This window comes from Suncus etruscus, chromosome 1, assembly GCF_024139225.1.
Source record: "Suncus etruscus isolate mSunEtr1 chromosome 1, mSunEtr1.pri.cur, whole genome shotgun sequence".
Lineage (NCBI taxonomy): Eukaryota > Metazoa > Chordata > Mammalia > Eulipotyphla > Soricidae > Suncus > Suncus etruscus.
Window position 1 is genome coordinate 183,048,174 of NC_064848.1, and position 19,122 is coordinate 183,067,295.

The window sequence follows — 19,122 nt, forward strand, 5'->3', positions numbered from 1 at the left end:
ACACAACTAATAGTACAACATGTCTTGCACTTGTTTGCCTTGCAAATGGCCAACCTGGGTTCAATTCCTGGCATCCTATATGGTCCTCTGAGCACCGCCAGGAGTAATTCCTGAGAGAAGAGTCAGGTGTAATCCCTGAGCATCATCAGGTACAGCCCCCCCCAAAGACAGTTCTTATCTCCTAGCCTTGCCCCATAAACCTCCTCTGAACCCCCTCTACCATTATCAAATATAAAGGTGCTCACTTCTGGGCCCGGAGAGATAGCACAGCAGCGTTTGCCTTGCAAGCAGCTGATCCAGGATCAAAGGTGGTCGTTTCGAATCCCGGTGTCCCATATGGTCCCCATACCTGCCAGGAGCTATTTCTGAGCAGACAGCCAGGAGTAACCCCTGAGCACCGCCGGGTGTGGCCCAAAAACCAAAAAAAAAAGAAAAAGGTGCTCACTTCTCTGCCTGACTTGTTTGTTTGTTTGTTTGTTTTTGGGCCACACCAGGCTCAGGGGTTACTCCTGGCTGTCTGCTCAGAAATAGCTCCTGGCAGGCACGGGGGACACCGGGACTCAAACCAACCACCTTTGGTCCTGGATCGGCTGCTTGCAAGGCAAACGCCGCTGTGCTATCTCTCTGGGCCCTCTGCCTGACTTTCAAAGCATTCACCCTACCCCCTGTCTACCTTGTGGACTCATCTCTACTCCACAGCAGCTAGAATCAGCTACAGGCATGCATCCTACATTCATGCTGTACCCCACCTGTCCCAACACTGTGTGCATTCAGTCCAGCATTCTATGCCTAGCAATATAGACCTGCCACTCCAAGAGGTTCCCCAACCTTGCATTGAGAGGCTCCTGCACTTTCCCTCTCCTTCTGGGGGTTCCCCAGACCAGGCCCCCCCTTATCTCCTCCGGGGTTTTGTCAAATGTGGAATGCAGCTGGCACTCAGTCAGTGGGTGTGCTGGGGCAGAATGCTGGCTCTTACCCTGAAATCCATCCTGGTTGATGTCACCAATGCTGGCCAAGGAGAAACCAAAGGCGGAGCCACTGGACCCATGGAGAAGGAGGGAGGGCTCGGGATGGAAGTTGCCTGCCTCGTTCATGAAGATATAGACGGCACCCCCCCACTCCTCCTTCCTCTCGAAGTAATAGGGGGCACCCACCAGGAGGTCCTGCCATCTGCATGAGAGAAGGAGGGGGATGGGAGAGTGAGGTCAGTCCCCACTAAAGAGCATGACTGTTGTGCCAAGGCTGTGCAAAGGGCATCTTTGGTCATTGGAAAGACATGAAAATGCCTTCATGACTCCTTGCTGTGAACACATACATCAGGGAGAAGCCGTGCAGGCCCAGGCCACACAACCTAGAGCCATATGAAAGGCAGAGTTAGGCAATGAGAAGTAGAAGACATGCAAATTACAGGCAATCTCAGAAAATCTGGTTGTAAATCTACACCAGAACTTTGACTTGCAAATCTCCACAAATGACATTCAAACAGATGCACTAGTTTGTAAACCTCCAAGTCTCCACCCTGTTGTTGGCAACCTGTCCCCTGTCCCCAGTCTCTGTGGCCCCAGCAAACATCCCTGGATCCTCACCCATCATTGTTCAGGTCTGCCAGGGCAAGGGAGCTGCCAAAATAGGCGCCCACCTGCGTGCCCTCCAGCATCTTCTTCCTCCGTAGGTCTCCACCAGACTCCTGGCTCAGCAAGAGGACGGCGCCCACATGTTCATGCCGTGGTGCGCCAGTCACAATAGTGATGTCTGTGGGGTGCAGAATGGCGCTGCCCACCTGTATTGAGTACCCTGGAATGGGGGAAAAGGTGATGAGTAAGCTTTGTTCCTTCTTCTTTGAGCTCCCTCAAGCCTCTGCACTGTCATCTGGTCCTCAGTTTTAATGTGGACCTTGGATGCCTGGCCCCAAGTCCTGCCCATGCACTAGACTGTGAGTTCCATGAAGGGAGGAACTCTTCCTCTTGATGCAAGCAGCTGGTGCTCAATAAGTGTGTGCTAGTCAAACTAAATGCTACCAATCACACTTGCACCATGGCCTCACTGTCCCAGGCCAGCAAACCAGAGAGTGAGCCTCTCCTGCCCCTCCTACCAATGGGCCGCTGAAAAGACTCACCAATATAGCGGTTTCCTGTTTGCTCTGGGTCCTTGAAACTGTATTCGAAAAGATCCCAGTCCTTTCGCTGAATCATATAGCTATTTCCTTCATAGAGATTTGGGGAGAAGGAACATGAGTTATCACCCAAGATCCCTCCTATGCTCAGCTCCACAACCCCAGAATTGGATAATAACCCAATTGACTTGTGAGCACATTATGTGCAAATTATGTCCTCCTCAGTAGCTTTAGGAAGTAGATGAGGAAATTAAGGCTTCCAGCTGGGCAGTTAGGTCTAGACCCACCGGTTAGGATACAGTGGACCACGATCCTAAAGCTGAGGCTATCTCTGGCTCTATGCTATTATTTTCCCCTGACCCTACTTCCAAATGGGTGGAGGCTGCCAGCCAGGCCTGACTCCAGGAGCTGCAGTTAAAGCAAGCCTGATATGGGGCAGGGAGTATAGATTCTGAAGGACCAGGGAGACAGGGCAAAGGGCACCTCAGAGATGCCTATAATCACCAGAGCAGTCAAGAGATTTGGGACTGCCTTTGCATGCTGACACTGCAACAGTAAAGGTGCAGGTAAAGGTAGAAGGGTGACTTGTGTCCCCTGTGTGGTTGAGGGAGCCTGAGATTGGAAGGGGTGTGGGCTGCCAGCCTGTCGTAAGACACAGTACTCATATATATTCATAGGGAGGTGTTCCAAGACCTCCACCAGATATCTGACGAAGTTCTGTCTCTCCTGCATGAGGGGTGGGGAGGTGGGCCAGCTGTTCTGACAAGCACCTGCATGTGCTAGGCTCTGTCCTCCCTCATCCTCAGCCCCCACCTTTCCAGTTATAGGCCCCAGGCGCGCCGAAGAACACAGTGTTGTGGGTGAAGCCGCCGCTGACTCCCAACTGGCACATGCCCGTCTGCAGGTAGTTGTTGTTGCTGTCACACATCTCGTTGTGGTAGGTCTGCCACTCGTCGTAGGAGTCCAGTTGCAGGTCATTGCCCCGCACGTAGCACTTGCCTACCATGCGCCGCTGGTCCTCCTCCCCTGACCACAGCACTTTGGTGTATCGGTGAGCACAGACCTGAGGACACCCCCCACAGACATTCACAAGCTGAGCACTGTGCAGCCAGCTTTCTCCTGGCCCATACCCCTCACTTGGAGGACAGCAGCGGGCATGGACTTCAGGTCCCCTATCCCCAGGAGCACACTCTATAGAGCCAGATGGTTTGAGGTTTGAGAGCTTGGCCAAGGGAAAACATAAAAGGATGAGGAAGGGCCGGAGCCATAACAGGTTAGGGTGTTTGCCTTGTATGTGGCTGACTTGGGTTTGATCTCAGTATCCCATATGGTCCCCTGAGCCTGGCAGGAGTAATTTCTGAGCACAGAGCCAGGAATAACCTTTGAGCACCACCAGGTATGGCCCAAAATAAAAAGATGAGGGAATGTGGGTTCCTACTCTTGGTTCGCCAAGAAACTAAATACAGAGCAGATGAAGGGACAGCTTTTCTGAAGTGGCCAGAGGATTCTGTCCTCATAACAAGGTGCCCAGTCTCAGCACCAGCATTGCCACAGTGGCAATGGCAGTCCCTCATCATATGCCCATTCTCTGAGCCTCCCGAAGTCTCTGGAAGAGGAGCCCTACCATGGAGGACAAAATCTCTTGTCTGTGACCCTACATCTGGGCTGTGACAGAAAAAGGTCCAACCCAGGCTGCAGGTCTGGCAGCCAGGCTAGCCCGCTTCTCATCTACCTATTAACCCTTCTCCATCCAGGAACCACATGAATTGTGACACTTGTTCAAACCACCTGGGATACCAGGGAAAACACTAACATGGGGTTGGATCTGGTTCTCTCGCCCTGCTGTCCCCTTCCTGCTGTGAGTTGGCATTACCTTGCAAGTCAGCAGAGTACAAGGTGATGCCCATAGAAGGCACCACTGTGGAGTGTGGCACAAAGCCATGGGGGCACCACTGTGACTAGAACTTACTCTTACACCCTCCAGAGCTTTGTAGAGAGGGAGCAGAGAGGTCTGCATGAACTAATGCACACAGTATTCCAGAGGGACAGACAGCACCAAGCATGGCTCTAGGGGTAGTGGCCACTCATGGGAAGGGAAAATGTTCTCGAGAATGGTGTATGTAAGCTCTTTGGGGTGTATTGGTTGCTCATATGCAAAAGTGGCTCAAACTCATCACAACCTCAAAGCTTTTTTTGTGTGTGTGTGAATGTCACAGGATTTATTATTATTATTGCAATTATTATTTTAATTTTTGGACCACACCCGGCTGCGCTCAGGAGTTATTCCTGGCTCTGTGCTCAGAAATCGCTCCCAGCATGCTGAGGATCAAACCCAGATTATCCTGGGTCGGCTGCATACCAAGCAAACTCCCTATCGCTGTGCTAACTCTTCGGCCCTATGTCACATGACTTAAAGAATTCATCTTTTGGGTCTAGAGAGATAACAGCATCTAGGGCGATTAATTGCCTTGCATGCAGACAACCTGGGTTTGATCTCAGCATCCCATATGATCCCCTAAGCACCACAGGAGTAGTTTCTGAGCATGGATTCAGAAATAACCTCTGAGCATCAGAAAGTGTGTCCTCACTCCCTCTCAAATCTTTTTTTTTTTTTTTTTTTTTTTTACTTTATTGTCAATCTGGAGCTCAGAAACAGACCACAGGGGACCAGAACTGAAGAATGTGGATACAAGAGGACAACTGACAGCAGGGAGTGGCCTTTGCACACACGAGCCACGTAATCCAGGCTCCAGGGGCTGCAGCACTTCCGCCAGCCTCCCAGGAAGGAGCGTGCCAGCCCACACTGCCCCAGGGCCTCCCTGCCCTTTCCTCCTTAGAGCTGGAGTTTCCTCTGCTCTGTTCCCACGGAGGGTGAGGGTGGTGGCAGGGAGGACATGGGTGAATCCAGGCTAGCCCTTGGAAGATCAACAGACCTCGTCAAAGGTCAAAGATCAAAGGCACTCCACAGCCAGACTTGAGCATGAGCAAGACCACAGGCCCCAGCCCAAGGAGCCTTCTCCTGCTACCCTGTCCTCCCTTGCCTCCTCCTGTTAACACCCAAGGGGTGACAGGAAGAGCTAAGGCATATGCCAGAGCCGAGAAGAGCTGCCACTTACCAGGACTCTGCCCGCAGGACCCTGGCTGGCCACAGTCACCCCCAGCCACATGTCTTCTATAATATGGTGGCTCGGGTCACCTGTGGGCATCAGAGGGATCGTGAGGCAGGGCACTTGCAGTTTGGCCTTTCTTGAACTTTCCACAGCCCCAGCATTGGCCTGCTTCTCTCTATCTCATGTGACCTACTGCCCTCTGGGATTCCCTCTTCTGTGCTGGACGAGAAGCAACCAGAAGCTGCCAGGCCAGTTCTGTCTGATTCTCTGGGCCCACCCTCCACCAAGCTCTAGAATCAGCACTCAGACTCAGCCCTGCATCTCACTTTTTTCTGTGATGTCCATCCTCTCGCAGTCATTCTTCTGGCCAGTGAGGGGACACAAGTACACAGCTCCAGTGCGGTTGGTGTAGCCGTCAGGCATGGCGAAATCACGGGGGGCACCAGCTAGGAGCCTGGGAGAGGCAGAGAGGAAGGTGGGTTTGGTCCCTGCCCCCCATGCACACTTCAAGCTGCTCATTCCTCAGCTGGCACTTTAGGCACCTGCTCTGCTGCCTGCCAGGCACTGGGGGTGGAGAAATGAATGACCCCTGGCACTGCCCTCTAGCAGGGCCCAGGGCAGAGGTGGGCAGGAAGGAGCCAGACACCCTTGCTCAGAATCTCCTGAAAGAGCTTTAGGATCAGATTCTCCATAAGGGTAGTCAGGGAGGGCCCCCCCCCCCAATCCTTCTGAAGTAGAGGATGAGGGGAGATCGTCAGGTGGAGAAGAGCGGAAGGACACTTCCAGCAAAGGTACAGCCTGTTTGAGGCCAGGAAACATGAGCAAGCTGGTGATTCAGTGGTTGTCAGGCCCTGGGGATAGCCAAGTCCTGGGACAAGGAGGATAAGGAGGGGCGGGTGGCCATGGAGGCCACAGAAGCATTGCCAAAAAGGAAGTGACCAGGCAGGTTTTTGGGCCCAAATGTAGGAGTCAGGCTAGAAGACACAGCTATGAGGGAGGCCTGAGCCCCTCAGCAGCCAGGCGAGGTTCCCCTCCAGGAACAGGTCAATAAGACCAGGGGTGGGAACCGGGCACTGGGAACATGACCTAGGGGAAAATGTATGTCCCTGTGCAGAGTTGTTTTTTATTTTTGATTTTGGGCCACACTCAGCATTGCTTAGGGGTTACTCCTGGTCTGTGCTCAGAAATCACTCCTGGCTGTGCTGTCTCTCCAGCCCTGGGTAGAGTTCTTGAAGGTGGACACAGTATTCAGGTGGGCAAGGCCACAGTCCTGACTCCTTGGAAGTTCACCCCCATCCTGGCCTTATTCTTCTTTATGACATGAACCCCACATTCTCACAAAGTTCTCAGAGCCCCAGAGCAGGTGAGCATCAAGTCTGAAATTACATCCATCACAACGCAGGGCTGGAAGTGTTAAGTTAGAGAATATCACCTGCACCCCCAGTAACCCCTGGACTGAGAACCCGACTCTAACCCCCAGCTGTCACCCAGCATCTAACCCTGCAGCCCAGACTCAGCTGGGGAGCGCCCCATCTCCTGGGTGGCAAGTACCTCCTAGGGACCCCTTAGCTGACTCCAGCACTGCTGTCACTCCCGAGGCTCCCAACCTGAGTTCTGGGTTCCTGCCAGAGTCTGGAGGTGCCAAGCAATGACCTGTGCAGGGAGCCAGTAGGGCAGGGCTGGGCATGCTGGGCCAGCCACCTCCACCCACAGGGTGTCAGGAATGCGCCGCTGCAGGGTGCCGGGAAGGGAGCAGAACCTCAGCTCAGGCCTCACCTTAAGGGAGGTGCTCCTGGGGGCAGAGGTGCAGCCTCTGCACAGAACATGGGCCTAATGTGTTAGTCACCAGCGCCTGGGTGGAGGAGAGTGATTCCACTGCATGATCCCCTGAGGGCACAGTCTGTCCCTACGACAGAGAACTGGATCTATCCCAGTGACAGGAAAAGAGAGGTCACAGGGAACCTCTGCCCAGAGCCTAGTGGGGTTCATTGTACCTTGAGGACACTTCCCTTTCCCTCTCAGGCCATAATGGCTCATCTGTGAAACTATGTCCTCAACTCTGGGTTCTTAGGATCAACCCATTTCAGTCAACAATGGGACTTTTTGGGTGTAAAGCCACAACTGATGAGGGCAGCATGGTTCTGATTTTGTTTGGCACCAGGAATGTCTGTCCATCCCCACCCCAACATGCCCATTAAGGGAACCTGAAGTAAAGCACACACAGATGCCCAGGGTCCTCCCAGGGCAGAAATTCAGACCTGGCTGGAGGGCCACAGGGTTGTGGCCACAGATGCCCTGAGTGGGTCTCTGGGGAAACCAGCTTGCATTCCCAGTGGTGTGAGGCAAAACAAGCATTGCTGCCAGGTCGCTCACTACTATGTCGCAGTGGCAGGGGGAGCAGAAGGGGATGGCCTTGCTCCCCGCCCCAGCCCCTTTAGTCTCAGAGGGAACTGAAGGTCCCCTCCTCTTAGCTTCCTGGGGCACCTCAAGGATAGCACTGGCCTTACAGTATCTTTGTTTTTGTTTTTTGGGTCACACCCAGCAGTGTTCAGGGGTTACTCCTGGCTCTATGCTCAGAAATTACTCCTGGCAGGCTCGGGACCACATGGGATGCCAGGATTCGAACCACCGTCCTTCTGCAAGAAAGGCAAACACCCTACCTCCATGCTATCTCTCCAGCCCCAGTGTCACTGGGTTGGAATAAATGTCCTTTTGTCCCCACCTTGCCCCTGCATCAGCCTATACCCACTGATGGGCAATGGGGGCAGTGCCAATGCCCTCATTCCAGTCCCACATCCCAGCCCCTCCTCCCAGATTCCACAGGGAGCCCCCCACCCCCACCCCTGGAGTATTTTTAGCTTCTACTTGGCCTACTCAGAAGCCCTTTAAGGCCCTCTGGCTCCCAGCCCGGGATCCAATGGTTCTATAGCCAGAGGCCTGAGAGTGGATGGGGGAAGGTGGGCCCAGCCCCCAGCAGCAGCCAGGTATGGATAAATCTGAGGGAGTCCTCTTGTTACAGACTCCATGCAAATGAACACCTTTGCCCTCTGCTAGGTCTGTGCGAATCCTTCTGAAACCACCAGCCCTCATGTCTGAGGAAGGGGCCATGGGGGACCTAGGAGGAAGGTAGATGGGCCGAGCAACAGCTTCTTGCCTGGAATGAGGTGGATGAGGAGGGAGGCAGGGAAAGATGGAGAGGAATGAAATAACCCCTCAAGGGTATCCAACAGCTGCCCTTTGATCCTGTCCTGACTCCATCCACCTGGATAGCCCCTCTGAATGTCTGCAGAGCCCCTTGAATGTCTAGTTTAGGGAAAAGCACCTCCTTGCCCTGCCCCTTTCTTCCCCCACAAGTTCACAGGTAAAGCTAATGGAGCTGCTAAGCACAGAACTGGAGGTAGCCAGGAAATAGATGTGTCCAGATAATCGGGCTGGCTCTTCTCAAAAAGAAGGCAGCCCCTCGGAAGGGCACAGGGTGGTGAAATGCTATAGAAATAGCACTGATAGGGGCTGGAGAGATAGCACACAGAGGTAGGGCATTTGCCTTGCATGCAGCCCATCAGGACAGACAATGGTTCAAATCCCGGCATCCCAAATGGTCCCCTGAGCCTACCAGGGGCGATTTATGAACACAGAGCCAAGTAGTAACCCCTGAGCACCACCGTGTGTGACCCAAAAACCAAAAAAAAGAAAAGAAAAAGAAATAGCACTGAGAGTCTACTTTTCAGGTGCCTCCTCCTCTCAGGAGCTTGTGGCAGGGGGGGATCTAACGGGAAGATTTCATTAGCTTTGAAGGAGCAGTGAGCTAACCAGTATCTAGTCCTATTCCAGGCCAGGAGCAGGTTGGGGGGGGGGTCTCTCGAGTTCTGAGCTCTGGGCTAGGGGAAGCGCTTTTAGACTCCTGGATCTCAGCCCTGTGCCAATGCTGCTGCCCAAATTAGCCATCTCCCCAGAGCCTGCTCCTTGGTAGCTGAAACAGCAGCCCTCTCCATCCTCCCCCTACTTCTGCTGCCCACCCAACCCCCTTCCCCCTTGGGTGACTCAGCCCTAGAACAGGAGCAACAAGCTGCCTCCAGCAAGAGAATGAGAGCAGCCAGGAAAGGCACTTGGTGGAAAGAATAAGGCTGCTTTTCTAGATGCTTCTCCAGCAACCTGGCTTTTTGGTACCAACCCCTCTTGGGTCACTTCAGCAATCCTCAAGCTGCCTAACTTCCATCCCCCTTGCTGTGGTGGGAACCAGCCTCCCCCTTCGATCTAAGTCTGCTCAAGCCCCTTTTCCATTTTCCTTTTATACAAGGATAGACTCCTCTGGCTGCCCACCAGGTTAAAGCTCCCTGGCTGGGCAAGGCAGTCCTCAGCACGCAGGCCTGGTGCCTGTGGCTACAGCTGTGGCGCCGTTTCCTCTGGCACGAGCCTTAGAGGCCGCCAGGGGCCTGCCCCACGCGGGGAAACGTGTTTGAGGAGTCCGCAGCAGGTACTCTGGTTCTTGCCTGCCTCAGGCATGACCTCATCTTCGCGGTGCCCCAGCTATCCCCGCCCCCTGCTTCCCAGACACCCTCATTTCCAGGAAAGGGTGAAAGAAAGTGAGGACCCAGACATCTCCCATAGAACCCAGGAGGGGAAGTTCTGGGGGTCAGGGGAGTGTATGGGACTCATAACCAGCTTCTGGAGAAATCAGTCCTTCTCTTTCCCAGGCATCTCTCATGGACTCATCCTGTTCCACAGCGCTCACTTCCGGAGCTTCAGGAATGAGGGTCTGCCTGGGGTGAGCCTTCCATGTTGCAGGAGAAAACCTCAGTCCAGAGATGAAGGTGATGGCGCAAGCAAAGGCACAATCTGGGTTTTAGCCATTTTTAGAAGAAGGCTTTCTCTGGGACTAGGACGAAAGCCCAGCCCTCCCTCCCAGCCTCCTAGCAATGCACAGACATACATAGTTTTTTTTGCCTTTATTTTCAGGGGTCCTCACCTCTCCTGAAAATTTTCTTTTAAACCCAGGTTAAAAGTATGTTTGGGGGGCCAGAGAGATGGCATGGAAGTAGGGCGTTTGGCTTATATGCAAAAGACTGTGGCTCAAATCCTGGCATTCCATATGGTCCCCCGAGCCTGCCAGGAGCAATTTCTGAGCTTAGAGCCAGGAGTAACCCCTGAGCACTGCCGGGTGTGACCCAAAAACAAAACAAAACAAAAAGTATATTTGGGGCCAAAGATTCTCCTTCCGCCCCCCCAAGGGACTCGGAGGAATACCTTACCTGTCATTCCCGGAGCTGTGCCCTAAGGCAGCTCCTCACAGCTGCCTCCACAGCTGGCTGTGCCTAATGGCCAAGCTGACTTGCCTGAATACCAGTGGGCAGATTTAGTGAGCTCACCTTAGCCAAGTATAGAACTACCCACACTACAGGAACTGAAGATACCCCAGAGGGATACCCCAAGCCACCTGCTTTCCTGGGTCCCTTCATTCCTGGGGTCCCCCAGAAAGGAAAAGTGGAAACTCTTGTCTGGGTCTCTTGGGTGAGGCCCAGTGTGAAGGAGGAATTTCTAGGTCCTGAATTGCACATAGAGCCCTGGGCTACTTGCGCAGAGCATTTGACAAGCTGTCTGGGCAGAAGGCCCACTCTTCCAGCCTTCCCCTGCAGGGGGCTCTACCCTCCCTGGGAAATGAAAACTGGGTAGCAGCAAAGGACCCCAGGCTGGCTGTGAGGTTGAGCCTTTTCTTTCTCCATAGAGGAGAGCCTCTTAGAGGTTAACAGAGGCAGGAAGAAGCATAGAGATCAGTGTTTCCCAAAGTGGGTGACACTGCTACTCTTCCTGGAATGCTGGAACCATCCAGAAGGGCAGTAAATGGGGAGAGCTTTCTATTGGTCTGTTTAAAGAAGGTAAATTTTCAGGGGTGGCACTGAGTAAATTTTTCACTTTGGGACCCTTTGATCTAGATCCAGATCCAAACAGTCAGTGGGGAAAATTGATTCAGAGAAGGAAAAGTCAGGGCTAGATATTACAGCAGGTACTTGCCTTTCATACGGCTGACTTGGATTCTTTTTTTTTTTTTTTTTTCAGTTTTTTGGGCCACACCCATTTGAATGCTCAGGGGTTACTCCTGGCTAAGCGCTCAGAAATGGCCACTGGCTTGGGGGGACCATATGGGATGCCTGGGGATCGAACCTCAGTCCTTCATTGGCTAGCACTTGCAGGGCAGACACCTTACCTCTAGCACCACCTCACTGGCCCCTGACTTGGATTCTATTCCCAGCATCCCATATGGTCCCCCAAGCCTTGATGGGGGTAATTTCTGAGTGCAAAACCAGGAGAAACAGGAGCATCACCAGAGGTGGCAAAAATAAATAAATAAATAAATAAATAAATAATAAAAACAGGGAAGGAAAAATCTTGCTCCAGGTTATACAAAACAAGGAGGTAATTCTGCCAGAATCATATTTTCTCTGATTTACAATTTGATCTCTTTATATATTGTTGCCTTCCAATCTGCAGATTCATCATTTAAAAAAATCTGGGGGAACTAAGGCAATAGCACAATAGGACATTTGCTTTGCATGCAGCTGAACTGGGTTCTATCTCCAGCATCCCATATGTTCCTTTGAGCATGCCTGAAGTATTTCTCAGAGCAGAACCAGGAGTGACCCCTATCCACCATATCGGTATGGCACAAAAAAACAAACAAACAAACAAAATCTGAGCTAACAGAGAGAACCAACAGAGAAACAGGTGATGATGGTCAGGTAAAGATCTCCAAAAGGAGGATCAGCCAATTCCAGACCCAAGTCAAAGTTGTGGGTTCCAGATTGGGAAGGGTGTGGTGGAAGTGTGATGGACTTGTGGCCAAGTTCAGGTAGTCTGGCTGGGGCTGGGCTATCAGAGCATGGGTCATGACTGAAACCGGCTGAACTTTGGACTGTATAATCTCTCTCAATACATCTTTTACCTAAGTACAGGAAGAGAACTCAAAGGGCTGGATGGAGCACGTGGCTGGTAAGCGCTGAGCTCCCCTGTTTGATCCCTGGCATAGCATGGTCTCACCAGTGTAGCCCTATTGATCCTGAGCTACCCCCCAAATTAAGTAAACAAGAAACTATAAGTGAGCATGAGGAAAGCCTTCTGTCTGACCATGACCCCCTCCCTGCTCAGTGGGACCAGGAGCTGAGTGGGTGGATTCCTGGTAGGTGCTCAGGAGCATGCCTGCAGAGACCACGAGGTCAGGGAGCTGCGCATGTAAGCTGGGAGTGGAGCAAAGGGGGACTGAGCATCTGGGCCTGATCTCCCACTCCTTTTCCCCCCCTCTCTGCCTAGCCTTGGCCCCCTCCTTTTTGCAGCTGTTGGGGAAGGAGAAGAGAAGAAAGAGCAAAACACCATTTCCCTCTTCAAACCAAAACAAACACACTCAGGGTTGAGGATTCAACATGAATCTGTGGAATGCAAGGAAGATGTCTGGTGGGAGGGAGGGTCACTCTGGGGGTGGAGGAGGAGACCCAGCCAGAGCTTGTGCCAGTCCCTCAGCACCTCCCCTCCCCGTTGCCCCAAGGGGTCAGAAGGAGCACCTGGACAGCTCCAGACCCCCTGGCCAGGCGTGTCCATCCCCAGCCCGACAACCGACAACCAACCCGCAGGAGCAACAGCAGCAGCAGCAGCAGCAGAGAGAAGGCGGACAGGCCGGCTCAGAGGAGGGTGTGGCCAGCGCTGCAGACTAAAGGAAAAGATGTAGGGGGTTGGGGGCGCTTAAACGCCTATGTCGGGAGGTTCTCCCTAAAAAAAAAGGAAAAGGGACCTCACTCCTTTCCCTAGCTCCCAGAACTTGCATTTGGTATGGGTACCTGCCAGGTACCCCTAAGAAGGGGGTCCCGGAAATGAGGATCCAACTTCTGTTCTCAAGTCAGGTTTAAAAAAGGTCGAGAGGTTGTGTCTAGACAGGGTTCTAGCCTCCTCAGCACCAGCCAGTAATTACTGGCCCCCTCTTTCTCCAGCCAATCTTTCAGCTTCCCGCCAAACCTTTAGACGCCCAGCAGGTTGCCCAGGTCCCGCCCCCCCCTTTGAATCTTCACGCTCAAGGTCTGGAGGGATCGCCCCGGATTCCAAATCAGCTCGGGGGATCCTGCTCCCCGCCGCACCCCCACATCGACCCCTTACTCACAGGTAGCGCTGCTGCCGCTCCGTCTGCCGATGGAGGGCGACCGAGTAGCCAAAGAGGCTGCCGGGGTTCCAGGCCTCCTTCACCACCAGGAATCGGGTGTCCAGGTTGAAGGCGGAGGCGACGCGGCCGCCGGCGGCCACCAGCAGGACGGCCAGGGCGCAGAGCGCAGGGCGCTGGGCACGGGCTGCGCGGAGGGACCCGGGGCCCATGGCTGCGAACCGGGGGGAGAGCGCACGGACCTGTTCGAACACCTGCTCCCCCGCGCCTCCTCCGGAGAACTCGGGAGGGCCTCGGCGTTGGAACCCCGCGACGTGGTGGCCCCGCGTCCCCCGCCGCCAGAGTCCTGGTGCCTTTTCACGCGCGCTCTCGGATCTGCCCTGCGGTCCGGTCCGGCCCAACCAACCAACCACCCCGGGCGCTCACACCCGCCACTGGCACCGGGCCGCACCCGCCACCGGGCGCTCCGCCTCTCCGGCTGGCAAGGGCCGCGCCCCCCTCGGCCACCCTAGCTCCTTCCTAGCTCCGGGCTCGGCGGCGGATCTGGACACGCAGCGCCGCAGACCGCAAGCAGGAGGGGAGCCAGGGAGGGAAGGAGGGAAGGAGGGGTCCCCTCCGCGCGCGCCCCGCCTCGCCTCGCCACGCCCAGCCCCGCACCTCCCCACCTTGCGCGCCCAGACCCGGCCAGCTCCGCTTTCCTTCCGGGGAAAGAGACGACGAGGTTTCGGCTCGGCCACCGCCTCTTAAAGGGGTGGTAGCACGGCTCCTCCCTCTCCATCCTCCCCAGCCTGGCTCCGCCCTTCTCCCCAAACACCTGTCCCGAGCCCCCTCCGATTTGGGAGGTTCCCCTCTCCGGCCCCTCTCCGCTGCACCTCTCCGGGAAAGCCGCGTCTCCCCAGGTTAGAGTAGAGAAGATGGGCCAGGAGGAACCGAAATGGGATGTCTCCAGTCGCTGCGCAGCTGCGGTGGCTCCTGCACGCACCCCGAAAGGAGGCCCTCCCTGCCCGCCCCGGCATGGCATGGAGCGCCCAGGCGCTGGCGCATCTAAGCACCGATCTCCCGGTGCATTCAAGCTGCAACACCCCGTTGGTTTCCCCTCGCACGCAAGCTGTGAGTTTGGGAAGGACGGCTTAGTTGTCTCTGGTTTGTTTGTTTGTTTTCTTCCCCCCCTTGCACCCGGTTTGCGCGCTAGAGATTTCTTTTTCTGTTCCTGCTAACCCACAAAAACCCCAGTTGGGTTCGAGCGGTCTCTCCGGAGGGTCCTCCAGATATTAAGCGAAGGGGATAAAGAAGCAAAGCATGGATAAAGTCTATAGCATGGAGGCAGCGCTCTGGCAAGGGGCGCGATAGCGAGTCTCTGGACGTAGAAACGAGTCTTTTTTTCACTTCGTGGGTGGACACCGTGTGTCCTGAAAGCCGAACCAGGCCTGGGCTCATTGCGTTTTCAGCCCGGCCTTCAGGGCCCCGAGCCAGCAAAACCTGCGGCTCCTCCTTCTCTCTATAGCTTCCTGAGCCGTTGGAAGACAGGGCGGGACGCAGGTGTGCGGTGGGTGGTGCCAGGTAGAGGCAGGTGGGCGGGCCACGAAAGGTTGGCTGTGCGCAGAAAGAATCTAAACTGAAAGGGAAATTCAAGAGGCCACTATTCACTTTCCTGGCTGGCACTTCGATTTCCCTTACTGCCTTACTGTCACAGCAAGACCCGATTTCTTCTAAGCTAAGTGAGCTTGCTTTCTTTGGGTCCAGAAGCTGAGCCTCTCTCCGCACTCACTTCCTTAAAGTTTCCTTTTGGAGGACTTATCTCCAAGGGGTTGTAATAAGAAAACAAGAGCCGTATGGAAAGTCCTTTTGCTAAGCGCTTTACAGATATTAATACATTAAATCCTCTCAATCACCTTTGAAGTGTTATCTCTATTTTGGGAAGAGGAAATTGAGCCCCTGCAGAGGTCAAGCCAGGTGGGGACGGTCACACAGCTGGGACTGTAATCCTGTGCTGTTTGACCCCAGAGCCCTTCTTGGCCACTCATGCTAATAATTAACGTTTGTACAATACTCAGGCTGGACCCGGCTTTGGCAGGACCTGACCCTTTTATAATTGGAAAGCTTCTTTAAGGTGACCACATTCAAGGGCTGGAGTGATAGTACAGAGGGCACTGTTCACACATGGCCAACTTGAGTTCGACCCCCAATATCCATATGGTCCCCAAGCCCTGCCAGGAGGGATCTTTGACACAGAATAAGGAGTAACCTTTTAGCACCACTAGGTGTAGCCCCAAAACAAAACAAAAATTAAGAAGAATCCACAGTTAGGGGCCCATTGAGACTGGAGCAATAGCACAGTGGGTAGGGCACTTGCCTTGCATGTGTCCGACAAGGATTTGGTCCCAGTATATCCTGTATGGTCCCTGAGCACCACCTGAGTGCAAAGTTAGGAGTAACCCCTGAGCATCATCAGGTGTGGGTGCCCCCCCCACACAAATTAGGAATCCATAGTGAAACAGAGCCAACTAAAGGATCTGAATGATATTTTGTTCTTAGCCATCAGTGAGGTCAGGTTTGATTAGTTCTTAATAGATTTACAGGGGAACCTGGACTTTCTAGGCCAGCCAGTTCTTAGAGGTAGGCCTGGGAGTCACTGATCACAGCCATGTTTTTAAGAAACAAGCTTTGGACAGATGTTGGTCAAGCAGATACACATGCTTAAACAAAAGCAGCTGTGATAACAGCTTTCGCTGCAGAGTTTGGGAGAGGACACTTGTCCCTGTCTGCCCTTGAAACAGCATTTGTTCCCGAGTTGCACCTCCCAGAGCCAGCAGCCTCTCCACGTCTGCCTGATGGAGCGGACCTCCAAGGGTAAGAGACATCTGGGGTGAACCAACAGGGAACTGAGCCCGAAGGAAGACCACCCCCCTTGCCTCACTCTCCTGCTGGCTCCCCTGTCATGTCCCTATCACTGACCCTACAAGAACTGACCAGGAGAGCTTGGACCAGAATGAACCTTCAGAATGGGTGAGGGTCCCTCTCGAGGCCACATTAAGACCTAAGGGATGCCAGATGGGCTCCGTGCCAGGCGTTATCTCTGGCCGTCCCAAACAGGAATGACCAGCATGTCCGATCCCAGGACTGGAAGCAGGAAAGGGATGAGGAATGGTTTTTCCACTCCAGGGGAGTGTCCAGAGGGAATGTGGGAGCAGGAGCAGGGTCGCCTGGCGGGGGGAGGACTGGAGCTAAGGAATGTAGAGGAGTGTCATACACAACTAGAGGATACAGGGCAGTGGGGAGGAAGAGAAGGAGACTGGGAGGGTCTCTGCACTGCAGAGATGCAGAAGGAGAAACCCCAAGCACAGCTGAAAGTCTGACACCCTTTAGTTTCTGTAGTTTCTGTGGCATTGTTACCCACAGTCTCATTTCATCCCAGCATTTACTGTGTCAAGCCAACCCTTTCCAAAAAGAAAGGGACCCGCTTTGAAGTGTAGGCACAAAAAACACAAGGGCCCATGTGCTAGTGATAGGTACAGTGGGGCATCTGAATCTATTTCTTAAAAGATGACAGGTTTTTTGGATTTTTTTTAAATAAAAATGTTTTATTTAAGCACCATGATTACAAGCATGATTGTAGTTGGGTTTGTCATAAACAGAACACCCCCTTCACCAGTGCAACATTCCCATCACCAATGCCCTCGTCCACCCCTGCCTGTAGAAGTAGAAGTAGTAGTAGAAGTAGAAGACATTCTACTTCTCTCATTAACATTGTCATGCTAGTTGTTAGTGTAGTTATTTTCCTAACTGCACTCACCACTCTTTGTGGTGAGCTTCTTATTGTGAGCCAGTCCTTCTGGCCCTCATCTCTATTGTCTCTGGGCATTATTACAATAATGTCTTTTTGGATTTTTTTTGTTTGTTTTTTTTTGTTTGTTTGTTTTTGGGCCACACCCGGTAATGCTCAGGGGTTACTCCTGGCTATGCACTCACAAGTCGCTCCTGGCTTGGGGGACCATATGGAACGCCAGGGGATCAAACCTCGGTCCGTCCTAGGCTAGCGCTGGCAAGGCAGACACCTTACCTCTAGCGCCACCACGCCGGCCCCTTTTTTGGATTTTTTTTTAATGTTTTGTTTTTGGGTCTCACCTGGTGGCATTCAGGTCTTACTCCTGGTTCTGTGCTCAAAAATTGTTCCTGGCAGGCTCAAGGGACCATATGGAATACCAGGATTGAACCAGGGTCTGTCCTGGGTCGTCCGAGTACAAACACCCTACCGCTGTGCTATCTCTCCGACCCTGAATGGGGTTTTTATTTGTTTGTTTTATTTTATTTTGGGGCCACATCCAGCAGTTCTTGGGGCTTACTCCTGGCTCTGTGCTCAGAGATCATTCCTGGTAGATGCTTGGGAGATCATATGGGGTGCTAGGGCTCAAACCCAGGTTAGCCATGTACAAGGCAGATGTCCTATCCACTGTTTTATCACTTTGGCCCTAATTGCTGACAGTTTTTAAGACTCACTAATGGAGTCAGAAATAATACAGGAGTTAAGGCACTTGTCTTATACCACCAACTCTTGTTCCATCTCTGGCACCATATGTGGTGAGCACTGTCTGGAATGATCCCTGAGGTCAGAACAAGAAGTTAACTCTGAGCACCAATAGGTGCGGCCTCAACCTCACAAAGACTTACCTTCACATCCATACAATCCTCAGAGTCTCCCTCCCTATCCATGCCCATATTGGGGCAGGATGGTTAAAAAACAAACAAACAAACAAACAAACAAGAAAGCCTGTACTCCACACTCCAGGACCACAGAGGTTTGGACTGTACGGGCCTCTGGAGAGCTGATACTCGCCCTGGCTTCACTCCCTAACCTCAATGAGACTCCAGGCCAACCATCCCTCTTGGCTTTCCCAAGCCATTTCAGACTCGCTCTCCTGGAGACCTCAGTTATGTAAATAATAAACTCGGTCATACCCTCTGGGAGTGTGTGTGGCGTCTTGTGTCCTGACAGCAAACTTTAGAAGGGGCCTAAAGTTAGAAGTGAAGTGTGTGTGTGTGTGTGTGTGTGTGTGTGTGTGTGTGTGTGTGTGTGTGTGTGTGTGTGTGTGTTTCTGCTATGGGCCCCAGGAAGTTTCTTGAAGAAAGATGTCTGGACTTGGAGAAGGACTGGGGAGGGGAGAAAGCAGCAGAGTTGGGGCCTGGTTTGGGGAGAGGCTTTCCCATTGCAGCACAGACACCAATCTTCCTTAAAGGCACCTTCCTACAGCCTGTCTTCAGCCCCAGAATATATGCTCCTTCCTCTTTCACACCCCCAGGAAGAGGTCAGGAGACAGGAAAGTTTAAAGCTGACAGCTTCTCCCGGTGCATGGCCCACCCCCACCCCAGCCTGAGGCTGACAGCTCAGAGTCTGCCCTGATTCTCTATGTGGGTTGCTGGAGAGAGGAAATCTGATAAACCCACACACTGCACACTCCTCCCTCCCAGTGATTTGCATTTGCAGTTCAGGTCATTTGGACACCTAGTCTCCTGTCACTTCCGAGATGTAGTCTTCCACTCAGTTCACAAACTGTAGGCATCCTTGGCACTTACAGGCTACTGGTGGAAGAATCAGAGAGAGATCAAAATTGGGAAACTGAGGCCAGGAAAGTAACCTGTGCACCAACAGAGGACGCCAACGCCCGCATCACAGGACACCAAGGTTCCGCTTCTGTTTTCTTCTCCATCCTGAAGCTGCCCTTGTGTTCCCCAGTGCTAGCTGGCTAAACCCACAGCACGCTATG

At 53.2% G+C, this 19,122-nt stretch overlaps 1 protein-coding gene across 1 annotated transcript in view; it reads right to left on the reverse strand.

Annotated features, from left to right (window-relative positions):
- Positions 1-14,048, reverse strand: part of ITGA3 (integrin subunit alpha 3) — a 32,440-nt gene extending 18,392 nt beyond the window's left edge. Inside the window, exons 1-8 of the mRNA XM_049779039.1 lie at positions 14,026-14,048; positions 13,364-13,574; positions 5,550-5,677; positions 5,230-5,309; positions 2,927-3,176; positions 2,117-2,203; positions 1,587-1,794; positions 977-1,170 (exon numbers count right to left, since the gene is read on the reverse strand). Coding sequence (XP_049634996.1) covers positions 977-1,170; positions 1,587-1,794; positions 2,117-2,203; positions 2,927-3,176; positions 5,230-5,309; positions 5,550-5,677; positions 13,364-13,572 — 1,156 coding nt within the window. The 5' untranslated portion in view covers positions 13,573-13,574; positions 14,026-14,048. The remainder of the gene's footprint in view (positions 1-976; positions 1,171-1,586; positions 1,795-2,116; positions 2,204-2,926; positions 3,177-5,229; positions 5,310-5,549; positions 5,678-13,363; positions 13,575-14,025) is intronic.
- Between the last annotated feature and the right edge of the window lie 5,074 nt (positions 14,049-19,122).